This window comes from Dermacentor andersoni, chromosome 10 (assembly GCF_023375885.2).
Source record: "Dermacentor andersoni chromosome 10, qqDerAnde1_hic_scaffold, whole genome shotgun sequence".
NCBI classification, from domain to species: Eukaryota; Metazoa; Arthropoda; class Arachnida; order Ixodida; family Ixodidae; genus Dermacentor; species Dermacentor andersoni.
In genome coordinates this window covers 126164015-126178001 of record NC_092823.1, presented here as the reverse complement: position 1 = coordinate 126178001, position 13987 = coordinate 126164015, and the positions used below count along the sequence as shown (strand labels likewise).

At 44.4% G+C, this 13987-nt stretch overlaps 1 protein-coding gene across 1 annotated transcript in view; it reads right to left on the bottom strand.

Moving 5' to 3' along the window:
- LOC126544965 (MFS-type transporter SLC18B1-like) overlaps positions 1–13987 on the bottom strand; it is a 49034-nt gene that overhangs the window by 10823 nt on the left and 24224 nt on the right. The window contains exons 5-9 of the mRNA XM_050192549.3: positions 12405–12473; positions 10657–10744; positions 3580–3719; positions 311–409; positions 41–132 (exon numbers count right to left, since the gene is read on the bottom strand). Coding sequence (XP_050048506.1) covers positions 41–132; positions 311–409; positions 3580–3719; positions 10657–10744; positions 12405–12473 — 488 coding nt within the window. The remainder of the gene's footprint in view (positions 1–40; positions 133–310; positions 410–3579; positions 3720–10656; positions 10745–12404; positions 12474–13987) is intronic.

Here is a 13987-nt window from a genome sequence, read left to right as displayed (position 1 = left end):
TACACACAAGCAGCGAATAAGTAAACGCATTTAGACTCACGTGCCAAAGGGGAAAAAGGGCGCCGGGCCGACCAACAGCAGGTACAGCAGGGTGAAGAAGGCGCCGATAGAGGTCAGCAGCTTGGTGTTGACCTGCCGGTGGGAAAGAAAGGTCCAAGCGTCTCTTAGGCGTGATATATATATATATATATATATATATATATATATATATATATATATATATATATATATATATATATATATATATATATATATATATATATATATATATATCAACGTTGGGCCCTCAGTGATGCGCGCTTCGTCCTACCTTCTTATCGCACAACCAGCCCCAGACGGGAGTCATCAAGCCATTGCAGATGCCAGGGATCATAAAGACTAGCCCGAGGATCGTGGTGGACAGGTTGAACTGCAAAAAAAAAAAACGAACACTGTATTATCGGAGGAAGCTTAATGGGGCCCAGAAATGAACTTTCCATGTTGTATAGAAACTTGATACCACACACTTATCAGACGTAAAAGAAGATTAAGCAAAATTTTAATTCCAGGATTTCAAGCGCGAGAACTATACGACCTGATTATGAGGCACGCAGTAGTGTAAGGAGTACGGGTTCGCTTTGCCCAACCCGGGGTTCGCGCTAACGTGTACCTAAATCTAAGTAGATGAGCGTTGTTGCATTTCGCCCCCGTCTAAAACGCGGCCGCCGCCATCGGGTTCGCACCCGCGACATCGAGCTCAGCAGTGGAACGCTACAGCCACTAAGCTATAACACGGCAGCTATATATGTACAAAACGACGACATTTACATAGCTAATGGTACGAATGTTGGGAAAAGCATCTGATAAAGACGCGTCAGTTTGATACTAAAGTGTGGCCTGGGAATGTCGCGAAGCGTGCGTTATCGAGATTATCGTGTGACCTCATGACAAGAGACCAATATTTGCTGCGGCGCCGCGTAGCAATAAGGTTATATGGGGCAGGACGACTTTGTGTGCGTGTGTGTGTGTGCGTGTGTGTGTGTGTGTGTGCGTGTGCGTGTGTGTGTGTGCGTGTGCGTGTGTGCGTGTGCGTGTGCGTGTGCGTCATCACCTCTCTACCTCTACCTCGTGACCGGCTTCTCACACTTCACACGCGTACATTCCCCCCCCCCCCCCCCACTTTGACACTCCTAATGCCAGCGCATTAAAACTGACGGATAAAGAAATCCGGGTTCGAGAGTTTGCCTTTTTCTTTTAAAACGAAACACGCCTCATCAACTTCGGTCCCGTAAGACCAATTAAAATGCTTATGGCACAGGGAATGCCATTAGCTTGGGTTTACGCAGCCTGCATTCGTCTGTGAAACTTTGAAGCCGCCTCTACAGCGTGTAGCATTTGATAATGGTGATCACTAAATTTCACCTTACATTTTTAGGTTGTTTAAATTAGAAATATTAGTTTAAGAAGTGTATTTCACGAAAGAATGTATTGTGTGTGCTGTTGGTTTGGTCGACTGCTAGTTTGTGCTTCAAGAGATACTTGCGGTAAAGCTGCATAACGAGCAGGGAAGCTTTGCAGGTTTAATAGGATGTCATTTAGCTATCATTGTGAATTGGAGCTGCGCAGCAGTTCAAAAATCACGTATAGTAACATGAAAATCTTGGTACGTGACGATGCTTATTTATGTAATGTGTGTGTCACATCATGATTGTACCTAACATTAAACATCATGACAATTACTTTATGTGTAACTGAGCCTTTCCGTGGGTTATACATTAGCGAGTGACGACTCGGACACTACTTTGAAAACACGTCTACACATACATATACAATGATTCGTTTTTGTACACGTTAGCATGATGGTCGAGTTGTGCCGTGATTGTGACTCAGTGTTCGTACCGTCTCTTCTTCAAATAAACTTTTTCTAAACACGTATGTTATCGTCCTGGTGCAATTGTGTCATCATTGTGACTCAGCGTTCGTATCGTCTCGTGCTGAAATAAACTTTTTCAAAAAAGCAAACTTTTGCTTGAAGTTCGCTAAATTTTACACAATGAATGCGTTTTGAACAGTGCATTACGGGTTGACGCACCTTCAAAACGTTTCACGTACGTCTGCGGTTGCTACAGGTGAGTAATAAACAGTGGATTCGCCAGAAGGGTGTACGTGACCATTTATTAAATCAATTTAAATAAATCAATGAGCGATGAGAGCTGAAATTCTGCGTTCACCTTCAGATTTTAACACTACAAATCCAGCACCGTTCAAAAGGACACTTATCATCTGACTTTCCCGTCGCAAATGCTCACTTGGTCTGCGTTAGTACGGTAATTTGTTTCTGAAAGGAGAACTAAATTATGCAGCACGATCCTGGTCATCATGTTATTATGGCAATGACGATTACGTGAACTTTATGCAAAATACTACACTGCAGTCATGTAATACATTTGAAAGCGCCGTGCAGAATTGATTTGAACGAAAACCGCGAGGAACGGAGGCGGTGCATTCAAATTCGCGCGCACAGACCCAGCCGCACACTGATATGTATGCAATTCTACAGTGGATCTGTCCCATTCACCTGCTCCGTCCTAAATCTCACCATGAAATTTATTACGAGGAGGTTTGGTAATTTAACTTGCTGCTACGCTTGCGAGCGTCTACTAGTACAACTTGCGTATTAAAACAGCAGCAACCGCAGCATCAAGACTAATTATAACTGGTTTTGTAAAGGTTAAAAGAAAGAAGAATACACGCATTTTGTGAGCACACTGTGAAGCTTGTTTTTCTCGGCGCAACCAACCGCACAGTATAGCCTCTGAGAGTGCATGTGATTGACCGCTTATGCATCGCGGTCACAGTAAGGTGTAGGTTTGGAATAATAAAGCATGTTATAGAAAGTTAATTCCATAGCAATTTTAACTTCTAGGACGCTAAAAAATTTCGCCGGTCACTAAGTAGAAAATTTAGTTGCTAAATAGACAATAAATTCGCTCAATCTAGCGATACAATCGGTGAAATGGCAACACTGATGAAGATGGTGATCAGTCCCGCATACATAAAATTAACTATATATTATTTGCGGAGCGGTATTGTCGCGGCTTCAGACAAGACGACACGAACCAGTTCAAGCAATAAGTATAGTTTGCAAGTAAAACGCCAGCTGAGCGCACATCTCGGAGGCACATATGACATTCGAGGTTTTACACAAGTGGAAACTATCTGTACAATGACAGACAGGTATAAGCAAGTTGGTGTGGATTCGGAGCCTATTTACCCAGCGCAGCAGGACAAGAATATATAATGCCTTGTCCGTTCCCGTCGCTGTCCTTGTCCGGTCACGGAGCCAAATTCAACTATGAATCAACTAAGTGTAAACTGCTGGCTTAAGTAAAACCCCAACCGACCCCGCATCTCGGAGGCACATATGACACAAAATGCTTCAGCCAAGAGGAATTGCGAACACAGGATCAGAAGAGGTCGCCATCAGTGCTGCCGGTACACCCATCGGTATATTGTCGTATAGGCATAAGCAAGTACGTCGCTGCAAGCAAATGAAGTTAGGGACGATAAACATTGCGAATCTGTAAGGCGGGTACCTACGGATCTCAGATGAGGTTCAAGCGTCGCCTGGTTGAAGCCGACGCAGACGTAGCTTCCGAAGATGGCCACCGCGTACATGTAGATCAAGGGACCGCTCCAGAACTTGCGCAGATCCGTCGGGGTGCTGTCGTGCTTGTCCTCTGCCAGGAAGAGACGAAAATAATTAACTAATACGTTAATTTAACGACCAGTACAACGAAGGGGTGTGACTGACATCTTACAGCGAATACCATTAGCCGACCGTCGCCGAGGAGGGCGTCGCGTCGCGCAGTCAGCCTTGGCAAGCGAAACTCTCGCTCAATTTGCTCGCCTTTTCCCTCGCAGTATTAGCCCAACACGTGACCTCTAAGAAGCGGCGTGCTGGCTGAGAGCGTTTGATTCCCGGTGATTTTTAACCGACGCGAGGAGCATTAAAACGTATACCGCGCGCTCTGACACGACGATCATGTGTTGGGCAGATGCGCGTTGGCTTCAGACGTGTTGCGTGATGCTCTCTCCTAATTGTTCCCTCCTCCACGGTCGCGGCAGCTGCCTTCCGCAAGTTTACGCATTAGACTTGGGTGGGGCCCTGCACGTGCGTGCGCGAGCTCACCGCGTCTTTCCTCCTCCCCCTTTCTATTTCCATTTTCCTCTCCCCCAGTATACCGTAGCCAACCAGACGCATTTCTGGTTGACGTCCCTGCCTTCCCTTTCTTTCCTCCTCTCCCTTTTCCTTGGTCCCCTCAGCAAAGAAACCAGAACTGACAGTGTCAAAAAGGTGACAGGACTTCCTCCGTACTCCATATCACTTCCCGTCGTCATGACGACGGGGCAGCCAGGACTGCTCTCGGTGCCGCAAAAGTGCGCATGCGCTACCCGTAGAGTTTCTCACAATAACACTTAGAGGGAAATCTGGCACCACCGTCAATGAGAGTTTCCTGAGAGCCGCTCTGCCGTGATGGGAATGGCGGTACATGTATGTGCCTGCGAGGCTTGTGTTGGCTGGCGTTGTAGGAGGCTTCGTCTAAAACGTGGATATGGCTACACATATAAAGCGTTCCTAATGTAAAATGTTCATAGAAGGCTTTCATTCACCCATATTACATCTTCCAATGAAGTTTACTCCCCTAGAATGCATAACCAAGTGAAGAAAAACAAGAACAAACAGCAAACTGTTCCAAAGCGAGCGCGAATTTTGTCGTCTTCCTTCTAAATTTAGCGGCGCGCTGATACTTCTTACGTTCCATGTAATTGTAGATGCAATAACAAGTTCTCATAATTAAACGAAACATGTTTTGTGTAATAATAAGGCTAAGACAAGCTTTTTACGTGCTGTTTTAGTAAAGATTTAATCACTGTGACAGACGGAATGGTGCTTGCCAGGCGCGTCTTGAAGGTATCCTGCTGGCTCTCCGAGAACGATGCCAATCCGTAGTCACAATATACCCGCATTCCCAAGCATACTACAGAGTGGAAGCGCCAGATTTCCCTCTAGGTAATATTGTCACGTAGTAGTGACGGTGAAGAATGCAGCAAAACTGATTAACGAAACTAGCGTTTTATTGGGCGAACTTTTGCCCTCAAAAGCAGGCTACCCTCAAACATCCAAATACCAGCGACAGTGTCACATGCAGGGCAATGTCACATGTCACAGTGTCGACAATGTCACATACCGACAATGTCACATAGCAGGGCACGTTATGATGAAAATTCAAACATTAAAAATTATGGGGTTTTACGTGCCAAAACCACTCTGATTATGAGGCACGCCGTAGTGCAGGGCTCCGGAAATTTCGACCACCTGGGGTTCTTTAACGTGCACCTAAATCTAATTACACGGGTGTTTTCGCATTTCACCCCCATCGGAATGTAGCCGCCGTGGCCAGGATTCGATCCCGCGACCTCGTGCTCAGCAGCCTAACACCATAGCCACTGAGCAACCACGGCGGGTAAAATTCAAACATTAAGGAGATATATACAAGTCTGAGAGGTGTTATTACCTGCCAGACTTATTACCTACCAGAAATCAAGGTGTTAGTACCGTAGCAGCTAGCCGCGCAGTAATGCACCCATTGGGAAGCTCTATGAACTGGTTGCCATTTAGGTGCATCATTTTAACTGCTGTCGGCGCCGAATGCAACGCTCCAATGCCCGCTAATTGCTCAAAGTGCCTCGAGCGGCCAGTCGCGCGACAATTTTGCGTGCATTTGCAGGCTTCTTTCACGCTCGGAAAAAGAACCTTTACGTAGAACGTACTGAGCAACGGGAATCTGCGTCAGGAGTTTTTAATGTTGCTATACAATTTTCTCATTGATACTTTTAATCTAAACATAATATTTAAGAAGGCGATTAATTAATTAAGACGAATTATGGGATTAGGCGGAATGCAGAAAAATAATCTGAGTGTCTCCAAGCGACGGCAAACAGCATTACCTTGGTTCTGTCCAGGTACGTGGCATTCGCATGTTTTTAAATCTTAGAGCACGATAGTTGGGCCACCCTGTACATGTACATGACCCCTGTAGGGACATCCACCTGAGGATTTCCTTATTGGTGTTGCTGTATATGGCTGCGATATGGATATCCTCCTGGAAACATCCCAATGATGTTAGAACGTACCAGGAGCTTGTGGTGTTTCTCTTTACGGCTCACATAAAGATGTCATCCTGAGAATATCCTTAAGTGCCTCTACATAAAACTCCCGTAGGAACAACCGCCGGAAGATATCTTTAGTAGTGCCCTCGTATATGGCTCCCGTAGGGTTATACAAGAACAGTATAGGCGCCGAAATCGCAAAGCTTTTCGCTTGTAAGGGCTACATTTGCCATTGGTCGCGGACGCCCTCTCTCATAGCGTGAGGATTGGACGAAATTTTTTCTTACGAATGATTCTACTCTAAGAAGTTCTTTTTGTAAAATGGGCCGCCCCCATTTCTCCGTAGACGGTAGGGATGTGGTCGGCGCGCACACAGAGATCGCGATACAGCCGTCGATCGCCCCGCTATGGCAACGTATTTCGGAGAGAGGAACAAATACGACGATATGCAAATTGCAATCGACGGCAAATGGGTGCGCTCTATTATCTGCGGCCGATAACAGCGGCCGCGACAGCTTTCCCTCGCCACCGATACTCCCGATAACGCTGCGGCGAATATAGACACAACACGTTGCAAACAGCGAGTATAGCATCGTCGACGGAAAAACACGCATAAACGAGGTGAAAGCAGTGGAAAGCGCATATATACTACGCACTCATCCAGGTGATCTTGATAAAAAGGATAAACTGGGAGCTGACAAGCAATCAGCTCCCAGTTTATCTAATTTCAGAATAATCTTTACTGAATGCTAACATTACGAGATTTGCATCTAACGGAAATTTTATCTTGCCCAGAGTGCTCTCTAATTATTGTAAATTCTCATTTCATTTTTTTCCCTTTAATTCTTGAACTCATTGCATTTAGTTATGAAACAGTGTATCACCACAAAGAAATTAAAAACAAAATATCTTAAAACGTTTTTTAATTAATTTGCTCCGATTGCTGTACGTCTTTCCTATTCTTTTTGCTCACTATACAGCAGTTGATGTGTCTGTATTGGAATACATCTGTACATACTCGCACACTTGTATTTTTTTTACCTGTTCTTTATTTATGTTCTTGTGCCATATTGATGCAACTTGTTCTATTACATTTGTTCCACTTTTTGACCTGTATGTTAATGCCACGATAATGCTTTATTTTGCTGGCATATAGCAATTCCTCTCACCATCTAACCTTGACCGGAGGTGCCAATACAGTCTGACTATGGGACCTCATTTCATATTTCGTATCTATCGAAACATTAACAACTTTGAAGCAATAAACCTACTAACTTTCTAACTTAAGAAAAAAGTACTGCTCGTTTTGCTGAAGGCAAAGGTGACACGCGTACGATGCTGTCTGTTGTTGTTGTTGTTTATAGCCTTTGTGGCATGCTGCATTTCTTTTGGGAAACATGGTACTATTCAAGCTGGTAAGTCGGTTTTTTTCCGACTCCCTCCATCACGTTTAAGAAAATAATAATTATTATTATTAACAAAGTACGAAAGTATGGGAAACACTTCTAAGTAAAGGTGTCCGAATCTTCTTAATCTCGAATACCACTCGAACACCCACGGCTATTCGATTCGATCGTACTCGACTCGATAATTCCCTGTTCGTAGGTGCCGAATATTCATTGCATTCGCATACTATAACGGCCAAGAACAGTTCCATGAAGTCTACGGGCAGAAAGGCACGACGGTGGTGGAGACTCTCACAAATGGTTCTGCGCAGACGAACCGTGGTTGCTGCGCAGAGCAGACGACAAGGTTTCTGAGTGAAAACATTCAGATCACTTATGCATAATAGTTGACCGGCCGTTAAACAAGGACGTCTCGCCTTAGGCAGCCAACAAATCGGTTGTCTCGATTTAGGCAAAAATAAATTTGGTTATTTCTTCATTCGCGACCTTGGTTGCATTTCGTCAAAACGATGCGCCTGCTGCAGTATTGTACTTGGCTCTTTCAACTACCAATACACTCTACTACGCGTTATCTGATGACGCGCTGTTCCATTGTTTCGCTACTCTCACTGTCATGGCGCACCAGATACGACCATCTTTCCTCTGTTTATTTTTTCGCGTTTACAAGCTCCTCAGATGACATATGGTACTCAGTCTTGAACAGCATTGCATGTATCAAATAGCGTCATTAAGCGTTTTCTAGACAAATAGACTATTAGGAACCTTCATACTTCACTTTGTTCAGAAATTGAGAATATTCGATTCGATCTCCCAAGTTAGTTTTTTTTTCCAAAAATTTCTAGCCGATTCGCAATTTTCACCGTCCGAATACCCGTAGCTATGACACATTTCAATTTAATGCGAAAATTGGCCTCGATATGCGGGACCTGGCGTTATCGTCGTTATCGCGACGTCACGACAGAGAGCAAGATTTGGTGACGTCACGTAGCGATAGAACCAGGTCCGATGACGTTGCTTCCACCTCCCCCCCCAAAAAAAACGAAAAGAAAGACAGCTGCTCGCGTTTGTTCTGTGCGTGCTCGTGTTGTGGCAGCCGCAATTATCCCAGGAACACAGTGAGACAGTGTATCATGACGTCATGAAGCGGACAACACCGGGGTACCGAAACCGAAACTGATTCGCAAAATGTATTATATATACAAATATTCAGGGCACCTTAACTTATTCTGGATACCCAAAAAATAAACCATTGTCTTCGTTTTATAATATCCGAGAAAAAAAAACGACGGTGGAGGTGCGCGACTTCCAAGAAAACCGACACTGAAAATATTATTGCAATGCAAAATAAGAAGTCCAAAACGCTATCTCTGTATACTTGCAGTGAAACGCTAATTCAGCATGGACTGGTAATGCTTTCTTAATAAAACTGTATTTTCGTTAATTTCGTGGCAATAGGTTCATTACCAGAAAGTAAAATAGAAATTATTTTTTTTTTCATTTCGCGCCGAAACCCTAGAGCCTGTAAGTCAGTGTCACGTTACTGAGTTCAAAATACATGTTTTTCATGTTTTAGACAATGTGACTCAGCAAAAGTTCTTGAAACACGACACTTTTTTGGGGGGGTGAGTGTGAGGGGACTCCTTTGCAATACAAGTACGTTACACATATACGCCATTTGTACCTTGTGTGACAGCTTATGTTGCTATGTCTGTATCCTCGTGCTGTTTTGTTGCATCCGCCTCCTATATTTTTAGCTAATGTGTTTACTAGATTAATCGCCTTGTATCGCACTTTTTCTCCCTTTTATATTGCCGTCGCGTAGTTATCTTTAAAAATATCACCACGTATTTTTCTTTTATTGTCGTTTTCCCCCTACGTAAGGCCCTCATCGGGCCTTTAGGGTAACTGAAAAAAAGGTAGCCTTTAAAAATCTGACGTCACGGCGATCAGGCGCAGGAACTTCAAGGCGGCGTCGCCAGCTGTCGCTCGCGTTCGCGCCTCTTCCAGCTCACCGGGACTCACTTCGCGGTAGGAGCGAAGGATTGGCTACTGAGACTTCGTGTTCACACTGCACTGAAGGACGATACCCCAATTTAGGCATCTGTATCTGTTGAGAAATCTAAGGAGGATGAAATGGACGAATTGAACATCGCTCCGAAATCTACCTCTACAGGTTGCAAAAATTCGCTTAGACAATCTGCTGCAGAAAGTCGGTTCACATTTGTCTGTGAGGTTAGTAGAGTGTCTATAACTAAAGTTTATAGACTGTGTATAAACAAATTTTATAGAGTAGTGTATAGACAGTGTAAAGACTTACGGCCTTGCACTTTCTATCGATTATTCAAAAATCCTAGAGAAACATCCTATATACTGGTCTGCAGACAGGCTAGGGACTTATTATCATGCACATTGTATCGATTATCTTGTATTGAATGTCTATAAACAAACTTCTATGGAGTCTCTAGAGAATCTTCATAGCATTTACTTACACTTGTTAATCAATATTCTTTATTGTAGATCTCTAGACAAATCCTGCAGAATGATCAGTAGGCGGTCTAAATATAGTTATCTAAGGATGGTGCTTTTTCAATACATTCGTAAACATTGCAATAGGCTCACTTGAGCTGTAGACTTATTGCAATAAAGTTGAAAGCTGGACAAGTTGGAATTGATGCGTAGGCTTATATAAATCGTACATACTTACAATGTAGGTTTGTATACATCGCACTTCCTTGCTTTAGATGCTCTAACAAATGCAGTTTACAAGACTGCGGTATCTGCTTTTGGTGAGGAGTCAGGAATTCACAAGCTTTGCGCGGATTTCTTTTGTGCAACTTAATCATTCTCGGGGATTTTTGTAAGAAACTCGTAGCCCTAAATCGAAATTTATGTTTCTATATAAAGCTGTTAGAACTTATTTCCTTCTTAAATGCAACTAATTTCATTCAAATCGTTTTAGCGGTTGTCCAGTGAGAGCATCTCTGCGTTTGCCGTGCATATCACTTTAAAAAAAATCTTACTTGCCTCCAAGGTAGAGCTTACACCCTTAACTATATGAATCAACGTCAAGATTTACTCTGATATAGTAAAGACTCACCTATGCTCGGGATGACGAGGTACGTAACCAGATTGCAGACGAACCCGATGCTGCCGCAGACGACGAAGGGCGTCGTGTAGCCGCCAATCTAGAAAATAGCAAAAAAAGATTGGTTTAAAAAATTATAATTAAATTCTGTGGTTTGTGCGCGCCAAAAAACAACGATCTGCTTACGAGGCACGACGCGTAGTGGGAAACTGCCGATTAATTTCGACCATGGAAAGTCATTGACGTGCTCCTAAGTTTACGTACGTTACGTATATTTACGCACATTTACGTACGTACGTATTTGGCGTGTCGCCTCCATCGAAATGCGGCCGCCGCGTACGGGATCGAACCCACGACCTCGATTGCAACAGCGCAACGGCGTACATGTCCCCTGGGCAGCCGCATCGGGCCGAAAATAACAAGACTGGTTTCGTATCCTTCATACCACCGTTCAAGAAAAAAAAAAATTTTCTTGCGGCGAAGTGGAGAAAATAGGTGTTAATATTTTTTTAGCTATGCACTGTTAACGGCGGTGGACGGCATAATGCAAATATTTAATTGGATAAATAATTAACCAAGAGGGCAAGGACAGTAGTAAGTAGAGAACAAATTAACGTAGTTGATATCAATAGAGGAGATTTACATGGGGGGCCAACTCGAATTTTGCCTATTCAAACGCATGTAAAACACAGTACTACTCTAATCAGACGACCGCTAAAGCCGATTTCAAGGAAACTTGTTGCATTTAAGAGAAAAGGCTCAATCATGCTGTGCTTGAAAGGAGAGATTAGATTAGGGCGTCGTTTTATTTTACCGAAATTGACGAAAATTCGTAGGCATAGAAAAAGAAAATTGAAGAGCGAAGTCAACAAATCCGTAAGTGTGCACAAATAACTGTTCCAGTTGTTCCAGTTGAGTAAATTGCTCTTGTTGGAATATTTGAAGCCGGCAATTTTGACATTTGAACTGATAGCTTACGCGAAATAGGTACATTGTTTACGAGGATCTCGCGAAAATCCCACTCCTAGGTGGGTGATACATTTGAGAGCAGTGTGTATAATGTATCATTCTTACCCGCTATCGATGTCTCAATAGCTGTAGACTACAGAATTTTGAGACCATTTTGCTTTTTGTGGCCGGAATCAAAAATGCGCTCCTGACAGTCGGTAGGTTCTATAACGGCACATTCGACTGGTTTCCCATTATGCACGGCCGACTCAGTTTCCAGCGATGTACAGGCATGTCGAGATCGGATCCAGAGAAAACCTACCCCCTGCAGACGAACGTTTAGCTGCTCCCAGAGCAATCGGAGAAGTCACGTGACCGAGTTTCTGTCGCACCACAGTCGCGCTCACGTGATTCAAGGGCGAGAGCGCCTCCGAGCTGGAGCACGGCGCTCTGTAATGTGTTGCGAGCGTGCGATTTTGACCAGTCGAACGTAAATCACGGCGCGAGAACGCTCGAAAGCGTTCCAAAGCGACAGGTCCGAATGTGGCATAACTTACTTGTTTTAAATATGTAACAAATGTCATCAGATTCGGTGCAGTGGGTGACAAGCAAGACGATTTCTCCGTTCTCGTGAATTCTTTAAGAGGAAAGCGTTGGGGGTAGTCAGGTATAATCTAATGCTTACAGTAGATAACCGGTTCAGTGTTACAGAATTGGTGCCAAAGGGAAGGGGAACGTAGCCCGGTTCGGCAGGTGGTGAGATTGTGCGATAGCCTAACGCTGTGTGAAGTCAGAAAGAAAAGCAAACTCACGTCGTAAAGGAAACCACCGATGGTTGGCCCGATGATAACGCCCACGCTGAAGGCAGTCTTCAAGGACGACTGGAAGTAAAGGGGTAGACGGCACATAAAGTTCCTTATTTAACTACTTGTCGCAGCTGCCGGCCTAGCTTTGGCTCATATCATGTGATCCAGGACCAGTTCCGTGGCGTGATAGAGGAACGGGAGACTCGTTCGGCCAGCACAGCGTTATACACAGAGACGAGAGAAAGAAAACGAAAACACCGCTTCTCTCCTTTCCATATCGGGCATGCGTAACGTTGTGCTGGTTGAACCGGTCTATATATGTCCTTATAGCGCGAGTTTTGTAAACTCGAGATCATGCATAACTCTATTCATTACTTCAAATAGACTTCTTCAATTACTCCAAAACAAGAAAGAAACCACGAAACAGGAAAGATGCGTCCCGTCGTTCTTGCCTGCCTTGTGATTCCATCACATCGCTTGTTTGCTTCTCTTTCGTTTGTTTGTCGCCATTCAGTGCAAATTCAGATTCACAAACGCGGCTTGAGTTGCCCTCGGGCCCCGAGATGACGTCAGCAGCGAGTATATTGACGCAGTCGCTATGAACCAACAGGCCCAGTAAAATACCGTGCGGAGAGAGACACCGCGTAGTGGGGGAGACTCCGGAGTAAATTTCGACCGTTTGAAGGTTTTCGATTACCCGCCGTGGTTGCTCAGTGGCTATGGTGTTGGGCTGCTGAGCACGAGGTCGCGGGATCGAATCCCGGCCACGGCGGCCGCATTTCGATGGGGGCGAAATGCGAAAACACCCGTGTACTTAGATTTAGGTGCACGTTAAAGATCCCCAGGTGGTCGAAATTTCCGGAGTCCTCCACTACGGCGTGCCTCATAATCAGAAAGTGGTTTTGGCACGTTAAACCCCATAATTTTTAAGGTTTTCGAAAACGCACACAAAGCACGGCGCACGAGCGTTTACACGGTACACAAGGGAACTGCACTGTGATGCAATTTACCCCCTTAACAGTGAATAAGAGTGCGAATCTGTCAATAACACACGCCATTACACCTTATTGTGAGTAAGGGTGTAAATTTGGCAGTTCACACCATTACACCATATTGTGAATAATGGCGTAAATCTGTCAATAGCTCACACGGTTGCACCTTATTGCACTTCAAAAAAAGTTTAAACCCTTTGGGTTGTATATTGTCCCACAACAATAATCGTCATCTCTCTTGCCCGTATTTCCTTTCTTTAACGCTGCGAGCCCAGCACTTCCAAGTCAGGAATGGCTTGCGCATGGAGGAAGGAAAAATATAGGAGGGAGCATTACGTCACGCAGCCAGCCTTCGCAAGCGAACGCTTTGTGAAGCCACAGTGGTGACCCAACACGTGACCTCTTGCGTCGAGATCACGGAGCACGAATCGAGATTTTCTGAGACGTTTGGCTGCCAGGAGCTATGCCAGTAGTTTTTATTCGGTGCGCGCTTGTTCAGCTGCCCTGCAGGTGGCTCTGCCTGCAGAACGGAAATAAAGCCCCTTAAACTTCGTTAAGTAGCAACACTCTCCTCCTCCGCCTTCACTCCTCGTTTCT